The sequence below is a fragment of the Brienomyrus brachyistius genome, chromosome 5 (genome assembly GCF_023856365.1).
Source record: "Brienomyrus brachyistius isolate T26 chromosome 5, BBRACH_0.4, whole genome shotgun sequence".
Lineage (NCBI taxonomy): Eukaryota > Metazoa > Chordata > Actinopteri > Osteoglossiformes > Mormyridae > Brienomyrus > Brienomyrus brachyistius.
This window is the reverse complement of record NC_064537.1, coordinates 38207548-38221258: the sequence shown is the minus strand read 5'-3', so window position 1 is coordinate 38221258 and position 13711 is coordinate 38207548. Positions and strand designations below refer to the sequence as shown.

The 13711-nt window shown below is 40.2% G+C and overlaps 1 protein-coding gene across 2 annotated transcripts in view; it reads right to left on the bottom strand.

Moving 5' to 3' along the window:
• LOC125742446 (carnitine O-palmitoyltransferase 1, liver isoform-like) overlaps positions 1 to 13252 on the bottom strand; it is a 68270-nt gene extending 55018 nt beyond the window's left edge. For both annotated transcript variants that reach the window (XM_049014450.1, XM_049014451.1), the window contains exons 1-5: positions 13135 to 13252; positions 6763 to 6905; positions 5621 to 5760; positions 2086 to 2257; positions 1874 to 1975 (exon numbers count right to left, since the gene is read on the bottom strand). In XM_049014450.1, the coding sequence (XP_048870407.1) occupies positions 1874 to 1975; positions 2086 to 2257; positions 5621 to 5760; positions 6763 to 6903 (555 nt within the window). In that variant the 5' untranslated portion in view covers positions 6904 to 6905; positions 13135 to 13252. The remainder of the gene's footprint in view (positions 1 to 1873; positions 1976 to 2085; positions 2258 to 5620; positions 5761 to 6762; positions 6906 to 13134) is intronic.
• Positions 13253 to 13711: the final 459 nt, after the last annotated feature.

Genomic DNA, 13711 nt, shown 5'->3' with positions numbered 1-13711 from the left:
TGTGTGTGAGAGAGAGAGAGAGAATCTATATGTACATGAAATAAAGTCACTAAGGTGAATAAATTATCACTGAAAACAGAAAATTGCACCAAGAATATTTTTGCATATACTGTACATAAAACGTGTCCAGCAAACTTATATTTATACGGAGCGATTCCACACCTTACTGATCTCAATACGATGTTCAGAGTCAAATGTTGGGAGCGTGTGTGTGTGTGTGTGTGTATTGTACACTGTAGTCTATTTACACATTAACACATATTTACATATTTCTCAGCTGAACTTCTAAATAATGCTTCAAGTGTTTCAAATGACTCTGCATTGGTGCAGTTTCCAAGTTAAGAGAGCTACATATTTGAGTCACTGTTATTAGGTCAAAGTACAGGCAGTCCCCGGGCGACAAATGAGCATCATACAGTACTGTGCAAAACATTTACAAAGTAAATTGTGTTTAAATGATCTCCATGTTGGTGTCAAACTATGCTATTACGCTGCATGTCAAACTGTGTTAGCTTAGCTATTTCAAAACCTCAATATTTGCAACAACCATCCAACACACACATGTATTTTTTGCCTTGACCACTAGCACACTTCATATATCTCATCAATATCTAATTCACTTTTTCAACTCAATAAATTAAGTGAGCTGGTGCTGAAATTTAACCCTCTGGGGTCGAGTGCATCATCGGCGACGCAGCGTACTTTTCGCATCTATTTCAGTTCATATCTCACTGAAATCTTCATGTAGAATCATGAAAAAACGCTGACTAAATCCGTAATCTGTCTTCTTTTCAAAACATCAATTGTTGGAAGTATTACAGGTTTTTAAAATTAAAAAAAAAGTAAACCATGTCACCTTCCTTTGTTTTACCTGCATCGAGGGCGTGTACTGCCGCCCTCACCTAAAGATCGCTATTCGCATTCTAAATAGCCGCATTTCCATGTATTCAAATCGCATTCGCATGGCAATTTGGTGAAAAGTGCAGCAGTGAAACGCGATCCAGATACATCCCCATTAGCACCATAGGAAGGCCCCAACATATTCAATGGAAGGAGACCAGAAATAGTGACATGAGTTACATATTTCTGAGCTGAATTTCTAAATAATGCTTCAAGTGTTTCAAATGACTCTGTATTGGTGCAATTTATTCAACTGAATGTTGCAACTGCACCATTTAGTCATCTTCGCGTAGCCAAGACTTTGGTGATCAGATATACCATTGCTTACTATGTACTTTAATAATGTTTCTACAAATGTTCCAAACTGAATTTTACAATGTCTATACTTTGATGTGAAATTGCAAACTTCACATAAATCTGACATATTTACAAAATACACTAAGATTAAGATGAGTTTAATGCCAAAACATTTATATAAGAAATAATTTATTTGCTATAAATTAAGTTTATGATACTGAATGAAATGTGTGATCATGCACCAGTCAGTGAAAGTGTGTTCCCTACCCCTAGACCCCAGAGGGTTAACAAATACATGGAATGGCTGAGAGGCTCCTGAGGAGAAGTGAAGTTCACTTTAGGAAGTGAAGCGGTGTTCATCCAGCCATCCAACTAGCTATCAGTAACTGTCTGTTTTTGTTGTGTTACTCTTAATTTGCATATGTAGTAATGCTAAATTGTGTTTTTTTTTGTTCTGAGCACAAATACATTTACTACACAGATAAATGGCTTTAAACATTTCTTTTGACTTCCCAAGACTTTTACACAGTACGTTATATCTAACAAAATTATAGAGAATACTTAAGCAATGTAATGGACGTTAGAGAGTGTCTGACACTTTTTTCTGATCTCAATAAAGTCCTTGGAAATTTGGGAAAGTGCGAGAGCTGTGACTGTGTGTTTCCTGTTAACTCACCCTCTTGATGGTATCTTTGATGGCAGGGACAGGCAGCTTAGGGAGAGCACCCTGGTAGCTATAAAGCCTGGGCTGTCTGCCTGAGAAGATCCGCACCAGAGCCTGACACAGCAGTGGACAAAAGCAGGAAATTATCACCAAACAAACGACAACAGCTGCCATTTTTGCTGCTATGTTGTTCCGAGTACCGGAATGTTGTATGGAGTACCGACCATCCACACTTTGGTAGTGTTAGACATCTTCCCATGCTGCTCAAACATCCAGCGATGGTAGGAAAGCAGCTGCTTGAGGCAGAGGCGCATGGTGAAGATCAGGAAGAGCCACAGGAGGGTGCTGAAAAGCATCGCTGACACCACAGTCTGGCACTGAAGACTGAGGGACTGGCTGATGAAGAGAAGCAATGGAGACAATTATAGAATTAAACTGCTGTACCCTCTAGTGGCTGAATGTGGTATTACATCTCTAGAAAACTATGGCCAAAAGTGATTGCTACTTTTAATACCTACTACACAAGCACAAGCGTGACGATGTTCCCATACAGGGATGAAGAAATCTGGGACACTGCAGCACTGATATTTTTGTTGGTGTTCTGAACAAGAACCTAGCTGTGTTTCTCAGCAACCTGAAGCTAAAGGTATTTTTAAATCACCAACTCTTGTGTGTTATGAGTACTTCCCACTATACTTACAAATTACTGTTATGGGAATGTTGTTATGCTCTAAAAATTAGAAGAAAATTACAGAAAATTAAAGAAAATTACATACATCAAGGGGATGGATATCATTAAGATTTTAACTGTACTACTACTCTTACAGAAACTGCTTATCAATCCGGTACTTTAACGGTACTCTTTTCGGTACTTTTTATTTAAGAGAAAAAAAGAAACAAATTAAGAACAGAGTTAAAGATTTGCTTTATTTTCTCATAACGTACACAAATTATTCTCGAGTTGCAAACTGTAACAGCATTGTTTTAAACAAGTCACTCTTGCAGATTTTAATGTGATTGCTGAAATGCAAAATAATTTTTTTACAGCAAAAGAAACGTCAATGTTGTGAATAATTCACCATTATAGACTGATTTTGTAATTATGGAAATGTAAATCAAATGTAACACATAATGTTCACTTAAGTGAAAAACTTGCAGAACTTTTTCTTTGACAGGAAATTTTACTGTGTGGCAACCTTAGTTTCTTGAAATCACTAAATTTGTGATCTGAAACTGACACTGAATTTCTGAACAGATGATGCTCTGAACATTTCAGATTGAATTTATGAACGCACCCTTAATCTGTTGGCTATCAGTTACTTTTGATCATTAATACATATCGGTATAAATTTAGTTAACTCCATGTGCGGGCTCTATACCACTAGCATACCTAACATACCTGGGGCAGCGACAGATAAACTACGAGTTCAGCAGTCGAAAACTGTACATTTCTCTGTATGCATGTGAGGGACTTTTGCTATATGTTGACAGTTTTCTTGCATTTCTGCCCTTACATGCAAAAGGCTTGTTGCAACAAGCATTGTCAGCTTCGACTCTAGAGAAATGTAACCACACTTTTCAACATTTCGCTCTCTCTGCCGCTACACACAGACTAAAAGCAGGGTCTGTGTGTATGCTGCACGTTGCTGTGTGTGAGAGAGAGAGCGCGCAAAGGAGCGAAAGAGCGAGTGACCTGCCCTGTGGCCCGCCCCTCCGAGAGAGATCTTTCTCTTCTGGATTAAAAACTGAAAATGCAAATGTAGCTGGTGAAATGAAATGCGCAAGAAAACGCCAATGTAGTAATAACTAATAGGAAATCTACAGCGCCCTCTACAGTTATTGGCACCCCTTATAAAGATTTGTAAAAAAGGGTTAGAAAAAAAATCCACCTTTTGGTGAATTACTTTCATATCACACTGAAAAAAAGAGAATAATCCAACATTTCCTTAAAATAAATTTAGTGATAGAAAAATCCTTCATCAAGAAATAATTATTTGCAACAAAAACACACATGCCACGACTATTGTCACCCCTGCTTTTAATACTTTGTACAACCTCCCTTTGCCAGTATAACAGCACTGGGTCTCCTATAACATTTTATAAGGTTGGAGAATACAGAGCAGGGCATCTGAGTCCATTCCTCTTTACAGAATCTCTACAGATCATCCAGAGTCCTCGGCCCTCTCTTGTGCACTCTCCTCTTCAGCTCAGCCCACAGGTTTTCAGTGGGGTTCAGGTCAGGGCACTGAGATGACCACGGCAGAAGCTTGATTCTGCGGTCAGCTAACTATTTTTGTGTTGATTTGGACATGTGCTTAGGATCACTGTCCGGCTGGAAAATCCAATGAAGGCCCAGTTTTCGTTTCCTGGCAGCGGCAGCCAAATTTTGATATAAAATATCCTGGTATTTCATGGACGCCATCGAGCCATGTACCCTAACGAGGTTTCCAGGGTCTTTGAAGGAAAAACAGCCCCATAACATCACAGAACCTCCACCATATCTTACATTTGGGATAAGGTTCATTTCATTACTGCCATCCTTCTTTTTACATTAAACCCACCTTGTGTTTATTGCCAAAACGCTCCATTTTTGTTTCATCAGACCATTGAATTTGACTCCATTCAAAGTTGTTGTAGTGTTTTGAAAAAACTCAAATTGTTTATGACAAAAAAAGCTTTTTCTGGCAAACCTTGCAAATAATCTGTTAGCATGAAGTCTGAGACACCCTAACCTGAAGATTTTACTTGGTCTGGTAACTCACCAACAGTCATCCTTGGGGATTTTTTTGCCTCTCTTATGATCCTCCTCACTGTATGTGAGGGAAAAATAAACTTGGCTCCTCTTCCAGGCAGGTTTGTAACAGTTCCAGTTGTTGTCCACTTTTTAATTATTGCCCTAACAGTAGAAATGGGAGTTTTAAGGCGAGCAGCTATTTTTTAAAACCCATTCCCTGACTTGACTAAGGTCAACACACTTCTCCCTCATTTGATTTATATGTTCTCTCATCTTTCCCATGTTGATGGATGACTAAGGGAATTTGGGCTCTGTGTCACCTCATATTCCTATCCCTGTTAACCAGGAAGTCATGGATTACAGCTTGAAGGTTCCTATTCACTCCACTCACCTCAAAGACGCACAATTTACAGGGGAAACATACTTCAGTTACATTGTGTTCACTATAATTTCCAGTGGTGCAAATAATTGTAGCACATGTAGTTTTGTTAAAGATTATTATTTTTTGATGAAGGATTTTTTTTTCTTGGAATTAACTGATGTTAATGAAAGCTTGGATTTTTCTCAATATTTCAGTGTGACATGAAGCTGCTTCACCAAACAGTGGATTTTTTCTAACCCTTTTTACAAATTTTTACAAGGGGTGCCAATAATTGTGTAATGTGCTGTATTTTCTTAATTTCTCCAGTACTGAAAACAGAACAGATAAAAATTAGAGCTTATTGATAATATAGTCTTTAATAATTAAGCCCTGGGGCCCGTTTAATACTGAGTTACGGTACCCATCCCTATCCTTGTCTAGACAGTTTTAATGTTTTGTGAATTTTTTTAACTTTAGAATTTATACTTTTATGCTGAGAGTATGCGGCTTATTCATGGTCCTGTGAATTTTTTTAACTTTAGAATTTATAGTTTTATGCCGAGAGCATGCGGCTTATTCATGGTCCTCTGAATATTGTTAAAGCAGCAGATAAGAGCTTAATTAGATTATGTGAATAAGTATAAGTGAGCAGACAGGGTTATACCTCACGGGCAGGTGCTCCTGGATTTTGGCGATTAGGCCCATGGAGGGATCAGAGCGTGTGTACATGGTGGCCAGGATGGCGATGACCACAAAGAGCCAGGAGGATGGACTGGCAGGGTACAGCCCCCTGATCACGCTGTTCTGTTAGGAGAGACAGAGAGAACAGCTGACAGGTACGTGTCTTACTGCCGGAGGAAGTTTTGGAGTGAGATGGACCTCACGGTACATCGAGACATTAACCGTTTGGGATTCCTGTCGCTAATAAAGATACAAGCGTGAAAACACACCATTTGCTCCTGAGTTATCTGCAATAAAAATACCACGGGGTTAGTAGACAAAACCAGCAAATGCTTTTTTGAGAGAAGATAAATGTGATATTACATGGCCTAATGTGTTTATAAACCAGGTATTAAAGTACGATCAAATGCTAAAAACAGATGTTACTGGATGCGTTTTCTCTGGGTCCTCCCTGAAACAAGTGAACACAGACTAACGTGCACTAAATACCCAGCAACACAAGCCAAGGAAAGAATATCACAAATGATTTCCATCCATCCATCCATTTTCCAAACCGCTTATCCTACTGGGTCGCGGGGGGTCCGGAGCCTATCCCGGAAGCAATGGGCACGAGGCAGGGAACAACCCAGGATGGGGGGCCAGCCCATCGCAGGGCGCACACACACACCATTCACTCACACACCTATGGGCAATTTAGTAACTCCAATTAGCCTCAGCATGTTTTTGGACTGTGGGGGGAAACCGGAGTACCCGGAGGAAACCCCATGACGACATGGGGAGAACATGTAAACTCCACACACATGTAACCCAGGCAGAGACTCGAACCCGGGTCCCAGAGGTGTGAGGCAACAGTGCTAACCACTGCACCACCATGCCGCCCTCACAAATGATTTGAATATCACAAGTCTTTGGTGTCCTGAACATTTGCAGTCTGATTGGAGAGGCCACATGCATGATTATTGTTACAAGTGTACTGTGACTAATGCAGCCCTAAACAGACAAGAGACTCAGTCAGGCCGCTACCTGTCTCAGAATTGTCCCTCTGAAGTCACAGTACATGAGCAGAATCCCACCCTGGCCAAAAAAACACATTCATTGGAGGAGCTCTGGAGGGACAGCACTCACCTTGACACGGATCAGCCTCTTCTTCCAGGAGCGCAGGCCTGAAAGGTAGATCTGGGTGAGAGCCTGGTAGGACAGCTGCAGGTCGATGCCCTCTGGCGTGACGGTGAACTGGAACGCCACAGCCTGGTGAGCTTCCGCCATCTCTGTGCAGAGGAGCAAAGACTTCAGTGTGACGTGGAGGCTTCTGTGCGCATGGATGCAAGGGGGTGGGGAGGTGGGGGCTGTGCGGGCCAACGTGGGGAGGGCACTGTGTGCGCTGATGCGGGTGGGGGAGCCTTTGTGAGCACTGGTTTGTCGAGGACGGGCACAGGGGGCACCCCCTGAATTTTCATTGGCTCTGACTGACGTGAATTATAAAATGCAAAGCTCAGAATTCTCAGGCACACCATCATCACAATTATGATTCTTCTTGAAGTTCCCACAATTACATGAATATATACAAATCCAAATGTTCTCATGTGTGTAGGTTTGGTAGGTCTGTAAATATGGTTACCTCAGTTATAATTATGGCGCCAACAAGTAAGTAACTAAATCATAAAGCTTCTTCAGCATGAGTTATTACAAGCAAACTGGCTTTCAGAGGATAAACCCAAATCATTAACTCACCTCACACAGAGAAATTCATTAGACTAGAAAAGTAGTTCACATGGAAACTGCAGAATAGTTTAAAGCCGAGTCTAGACCATTGTACTGAATGCATACTAAAAAAGTAAAAAAATTAAGTAGTCATAAACACCTGATGTGCTTTTACTCTAAGATTAGCAGAAATTAGCAAAATAAAGTAAAATATAACTTCTCCGAATACAAACATGAGTCACACTGCAGCCATAATTATTCTAAAATTTATGAAAAAAAATGTTCATGCTCCCCCCCCCCCCTTTTTAATCAGAAAAGTTCACTTTTTCGCTTTGGATGGCCCTTCGATGATACTGCACCTAGTTCCGGGTGATACAGTTATGCAGGCATGAGGCAACTGTGCCTCACACTGATCCACCTCAAAAGTTCTAGACAAGCAAAATAATTCATGAGCAATGAAGCAGTAACATTGTTATTGTTGACAAGTGAAAGTTGAATAAATGAGGAAGGAAAATTGAGTTTCTATAATTAATTATTATTATTATTATTATTAATTAGGAGATTCCCCCCCCCCCCCCCCCACTTTAATATGATAAGCACTTTCTTGTAATTAGATAGCAGAATGTAGCCTTCTCTAACATACATTTCACATTTTTGTAACCATAACGCAAAGTACACATGGGGACAACCTTAAAAAGGGGGAGGGGGTTTACCATTTTAAGTATGTAAACATGAATTCTATATTATGTCAATATTTATTCATTTTTCCTTTTACATTTTTAAGAAGAGGTGACAAACTTAACCCACTAAAATCCTTTGAAAGCCTCTTTTTATGCCTTGAATGGCTAATTTTTCCATTTCATACATCTGTGGAAAGACAGCCATCTGACTTTCTTGGCTTGGGGGAGGGGGATAAGATCTCTAAGGTCTTCAGTAACCATTTACGTGGTATAGATGCCCATAACTTCAAAGACATCTCCTCGAGCAATACTTGCAGATATTTTTTTGCTTGGAAAATAAAAGTGAAAACGTTTAATATACTTTACTGACTTTAATTCTTCAGTTAGACTACTGAACACTACAGAAATGTAACAAGACCAGGTGCCACAGGATGTGAAGGAGAGATATGGGCTGACAGAGACATCACAACAACATTATCTCCAACCACAATAATGATTAATTTACCCAGTTACACCAATAAAATTTTCTACACTGCTGTCTAAACACAACCAATAAAACACAATTCCCTAGTGCCAAACAAGTAAATTTAAAGCAACCTTCACAGAAAATCTACATGCAAATCTCTGAATACCTGCTGAAAGAAAATACTGCATCAGAGGTCAAGAACCTGTACTGAGACACGCAGTCCTTAGGTAGGCAACACCATAGGTGAGCATCTTATGGAAAGACAGTGAGGTTTAGTTTGCATGCAGGATAAGCGGTTTGGAAAATGGATAACAACATTAATTAAGTTAATTAATTAAGTATTGATTATTAATTAATTAAGTATAATGGAAACTTCATTAATGTCATTGCAGATACCTGTACCTGCCATACTATGGAAAAGGCCCACATGACCAGTAAATATGGCTAATAAATGCCCTGCATTCATCAGAGGTGAGTGAGGTGTGCAAAACGGTCCAGTAAAGGTGCACACTGAGGGAATCACTCGACTTTGCAAGCATCAAAGGTTATGTTGTGGCTGCATATGATGATAAAAAGGTGGCAAGGATGTTTTGAAGAAACTATGCTCAGCACTGGAGAGTCCAGACTGAGCTTTTAACATTTTCATGGACCATCTCCATCCTATTCATTCCCATGCCATCCTGATAGACTTGTTATGGATCATCAGGATGTGCTTTTACTACTTGAACCTGTGACAGCAACAGGGCAGACATATACAATTTCAAGCAAAGATACAATATCTATTACTATTTTGTGTCAGTTTGGCTGCCATTAAAAAGGCCCATTAGTGATATGAAACCATGTGACGCTACCTTTACGTCAGGATCTCAGCAACACCTTACAAACCAAAGACCAAATTTTCTGAAGATGTTTGTGACATTATGATCTAACCTTAGTAAAAAATTTATCAATTTTGAAATATAGGTTTTTTTGTTATTGAATTTTTAATATTTTAATGAATTACCACATAGTAATTATTCAAATATGAATGGTGTGGGGGCAGCATGGTGGTGCAGTGGTTAGCACTGTTGCCTCACACCTCTGGGACCCGGGTTCGAGTCTCCGCCTGGGTCACATGTGTGTGGAGTTTGCATGTTCTCCCCATGTCGTCGTGGGGTTTCCTCCGGGTACTCCGGTTTCCCCCCACAGTCCAAAAACATGCTGAGGCTAATTGGAGTTGCTAAATTGCCCATAGGAGTGCATGCGTGAGTGAATGGTGTGTGTGTGCCCTGCGATGGGCTAGCCCCCCATCCTGGGTTGTTACCTGCCTCGTGCCCATTGCTTCCAGGATAGGCTCAGGACCCCCCGCGACCCAGTAGGATAAGCGGTTTAGAAAATGGATGGATGGATGGATGGATGGTGTGTTATTTGTTCAATCTGTACAGCTGGACAACAGCTTTAAAACAGTATAAGGACCACTTCTGTGCAGCTTGCATGATTTACGCATGTGACAAAATTAGCATGCCAAGTTTCGTTAAAATCCGTGATGATGAGGTCAGAAGGTGTGATGATTTGACATGGAATGACCGATTAAAATCTCATTTGCCTCACCTAAAACGATGACAGAGCACAGGCTGAAGACGATTACTTTGTCTCTGTCTTGAGAATTCAACTGACCAATGCATGATACAGCATAATATTTATCAGAACAGAGAGACAGAGATAATTTCTCTAACACTGTACCGGTTCATGACATTAAGCAGAAATGTACAGTTAAAGAACAAAGCAGAACAGTCACCCTTGCCTGCCCTCCTCTAGTCTGTATGAACAATTGATTTCCTTACGCTTTTCCACATATTTCAATAGTGCTTCCAGTGCAATGTGTCTTTCCATTCCCATCCCTTCACAGCCACAGCTGTAGCAAAGGCAATGACACTGTTCTCTGGGTGACAGGCCAGAGATCACGCACCAAAGCTGGTCACAATCAGACAACATGGTGACATTACAACATCTCAGTCCAATTGAACTTTTAGGCAGGATTATGAGAATGGAAAAAAAAAATAAATCAAACTGCCCACTCACTGTAAGTTAACTGTTAGAGGTCACATATCTGTACATAAGATCTAGAGGGCCATTCTGGGATTTTTCTGTGAGCAGGAATCACTGAAGCGGCTTCAGCAAATGTACAGGAATGATGTGCAGATACATTTACACATACAGCAAAAAAGGTGGCGCATAAGTCATGTAGGATGCTGGGTTAGGGTGTGCAATGTGAGATCCTTCACAGATTGAGAGGAAGAAGGGGAGGACATTCACACTTAAACCATTTCACAGTTTAAAAAACAAGGTAAAAAAACAGCTGTCTGCCAGCAGCGACTTCATTCAGATTTCATTCAGTTTGAAAACAGCAAGAAAACAAATTAGAATCCTTTAACCTTTCTTTGCTTTGTTATTCCTCTTAAGATATTCAATTCACTGCTTAATTTGCAAGTGAAACTATACTTCTATACAAATGTGGGACTGGCTAAAGCTCTAAACCCACCCAATAGCCACTTTGTCCACCATCATCAATTGCTTACACAAGAGCTAGCTTGCACATACTGTAAGCGCATCATGGTTATGATGCATATTATACATACATACTATATGCATCTGACTTTCTTGGCTTGGGGGTGGGGGATAAGATCTCTAAGGTCTTCAGTAACCATTTACGTGGTATAGATGCCCTTAACTTCAAAGACATCTCCTCGAGCAATACTTGCAGATATTTTTTTGCTTGGAAAATAAAAGTGAAAACGTTTAATATACTTTACTGACTTTAATTCTTCAGTTAGACTACTGAACACTACAGAAATGTAACAAAACCAGGTGCCACAGGATGTGAAGGAGAGATATGGGCTGACAGAGACATCACAACAACATTATCTCCAACCACAATAATGATTAATTTACCCAGTTACACCAATAAAATTTTCTACACTGCTGCCACACTTGTGCTGCAGACAGCACAAGAGCTAGCTTGCACATACTGTAAGCGCATCATGGTTATGATGCATATTATACATACATACTATATGCATATATACATTGTTTAAGCATGAGCTAGCTTGCCTACCACAGCTGATAATTAGATATGCTCATAGTCATTTTATGTCTGTGCGTAAAAAAAGCTAACAAACCAAAATGCTTTTAAGCATTTATGTTTTTTTTTTAATTAAGCATATATTGTATTACAACTATTGTACAATACAAAGGCCAGCATTCTTGGGACCTTATTCATGCTGTACCCAAGCGTGTATGAGGGAAATGTGAATAATTGTGTTCACATTGTGTCACTGTATGGCTATGGGAAATCCTGGAGTGTGGAAAAAGTGGATTTCCCTGACAATCATGAAAACGCCAAATGAGGGATTTTCCCGGGGGGGGGGGGGGGGGGATGAATGGCATATAGGCTATTGGCCTTTCAGTAGCGACTGGGACACCCGTGTAAAGGTGCACAGAGGATGTTCTGGAGTCTTAAAAACCCAGCGCCCTAAGAATATTTTATGCTTTGGTTTCCTTTATTTTTTGTAATTAAATGCGTTTTAAAGTAATCAAAAATTCACGTGCCAGATGATACAGAAAAAAGAAGCAGCTCCTGACTAAATCTGATTCATTTATCAATTTCCGTCATCGAAAACGCTGCAAATAACCGGCTAAAAGAAGTAACGCTTTCGTGCACGTAGGTTATATGAACTTAAACTCGCTAACGTCTTACTTTAAGTTTTAGTGGATGAAGGAAGTCAGATCTCAGACGGGAGCAAACCCTATCAGCACAAGACAATATTCGGAAATACATTTTATATAAAACACAAACATCTGAAACTCAGTGTAAGTAACATGCTGAAAGACAGCTTGTCAAATACTGCAACATTACATAATTAACAGACCTTGCATAACCAAAGAGGTCTAGGAAAGGTGCGCACGGTAATTGTTAGCCTCTGGAAAAGGGAATAAATGTACTTAAAAAAGGGAAAAACATCCTGCGGAGAGAGAAAAGCATACAGCTATATATTTATACACGAGTTAGATTTGTATAGCTTACATCAGAGCGCGGCGCAGAAAGACACAGTATTTATAGATACTCCAGTTACAGCGTCGCAACAGTGACCAGGCTACGGACGAGGCAATTTCGCCGAGCTTCAGATTTGATGACTATCATTTCCCCCGACATGCAGGCTAGCTAACCCGCCATCGCGTATCTGGATGCGCGGATTTTAAATCAGACCGTCAATAATGACCTGTTTCACTGGATGCGTTTCATTCCACGAAGAGAGCCCAGTGCGCTCCCTGCTGTCTGTCCACACAGCTCATCCCCTCATCCTCCCCCCGCCCCCAAGAACAACGTTACGGCCGACAAAAATGCATCCAGTGCTGGGGGTGGATAACGAACACACAAAGATAAACTTTTATTTTTCGAGTATTTTCTAATCATCTAACCACCTAAATGACACGCGGTAGTTAAGTGGCAGCTGCAAACCAACCCCCAGAAAAATTAACCACACCTATAATACGTATCAACAATACATCGAAGGGCCTTAGAAAAGACGGCATTAACGCTGATGTCATCTGCTCATCCAAGCAACAGTAACACGTATCTGTTTGGAGAAAAGGATAAAAAGAAGTATCTACCGAAACAACACCAGGACTATCGTCCGCCTCTCCTCTGATTGTCTTCCTTATCGATGCTTTGCCGAGAGCCCACTTCTAAGAAGGCTCAGCCTCCTCCACTAGATCGGAACCAATCACCAACAACCGCAACAGTATATCTAGACCAATCAGTTACACCCAAAAACATGACATCTGAACCAATGAGGTACTTCTGTACCACTTCAGGACCAATCAGTCACCATAACATCTCATTTAATTAGTAGAGTTTACTATCATCATGATCAGGTACTATTTGAACTCCAAAAATACTTTGCAATACAGTGGTACCTTGGAACACTAACTTAATTTGTTCCAGAAGGCTGGTCCAGTTGTTATTTGGTCGAGGTCCAAGTCAGATTTTCCAATAAGAAATAATATAAATGAATTTAATCTGTTCCAGACCCCCAAATGATTGCCTATTTAAACTTATCTACCTACTGTAACAAATGATAAAAACCATTAACTGTCAATATAAAACTAATACACACATGAAAAAGCACACATGCAAAAGCAATAGACATGAAATATATGATAATCCCACACTCGGAAGTGAGAGCAG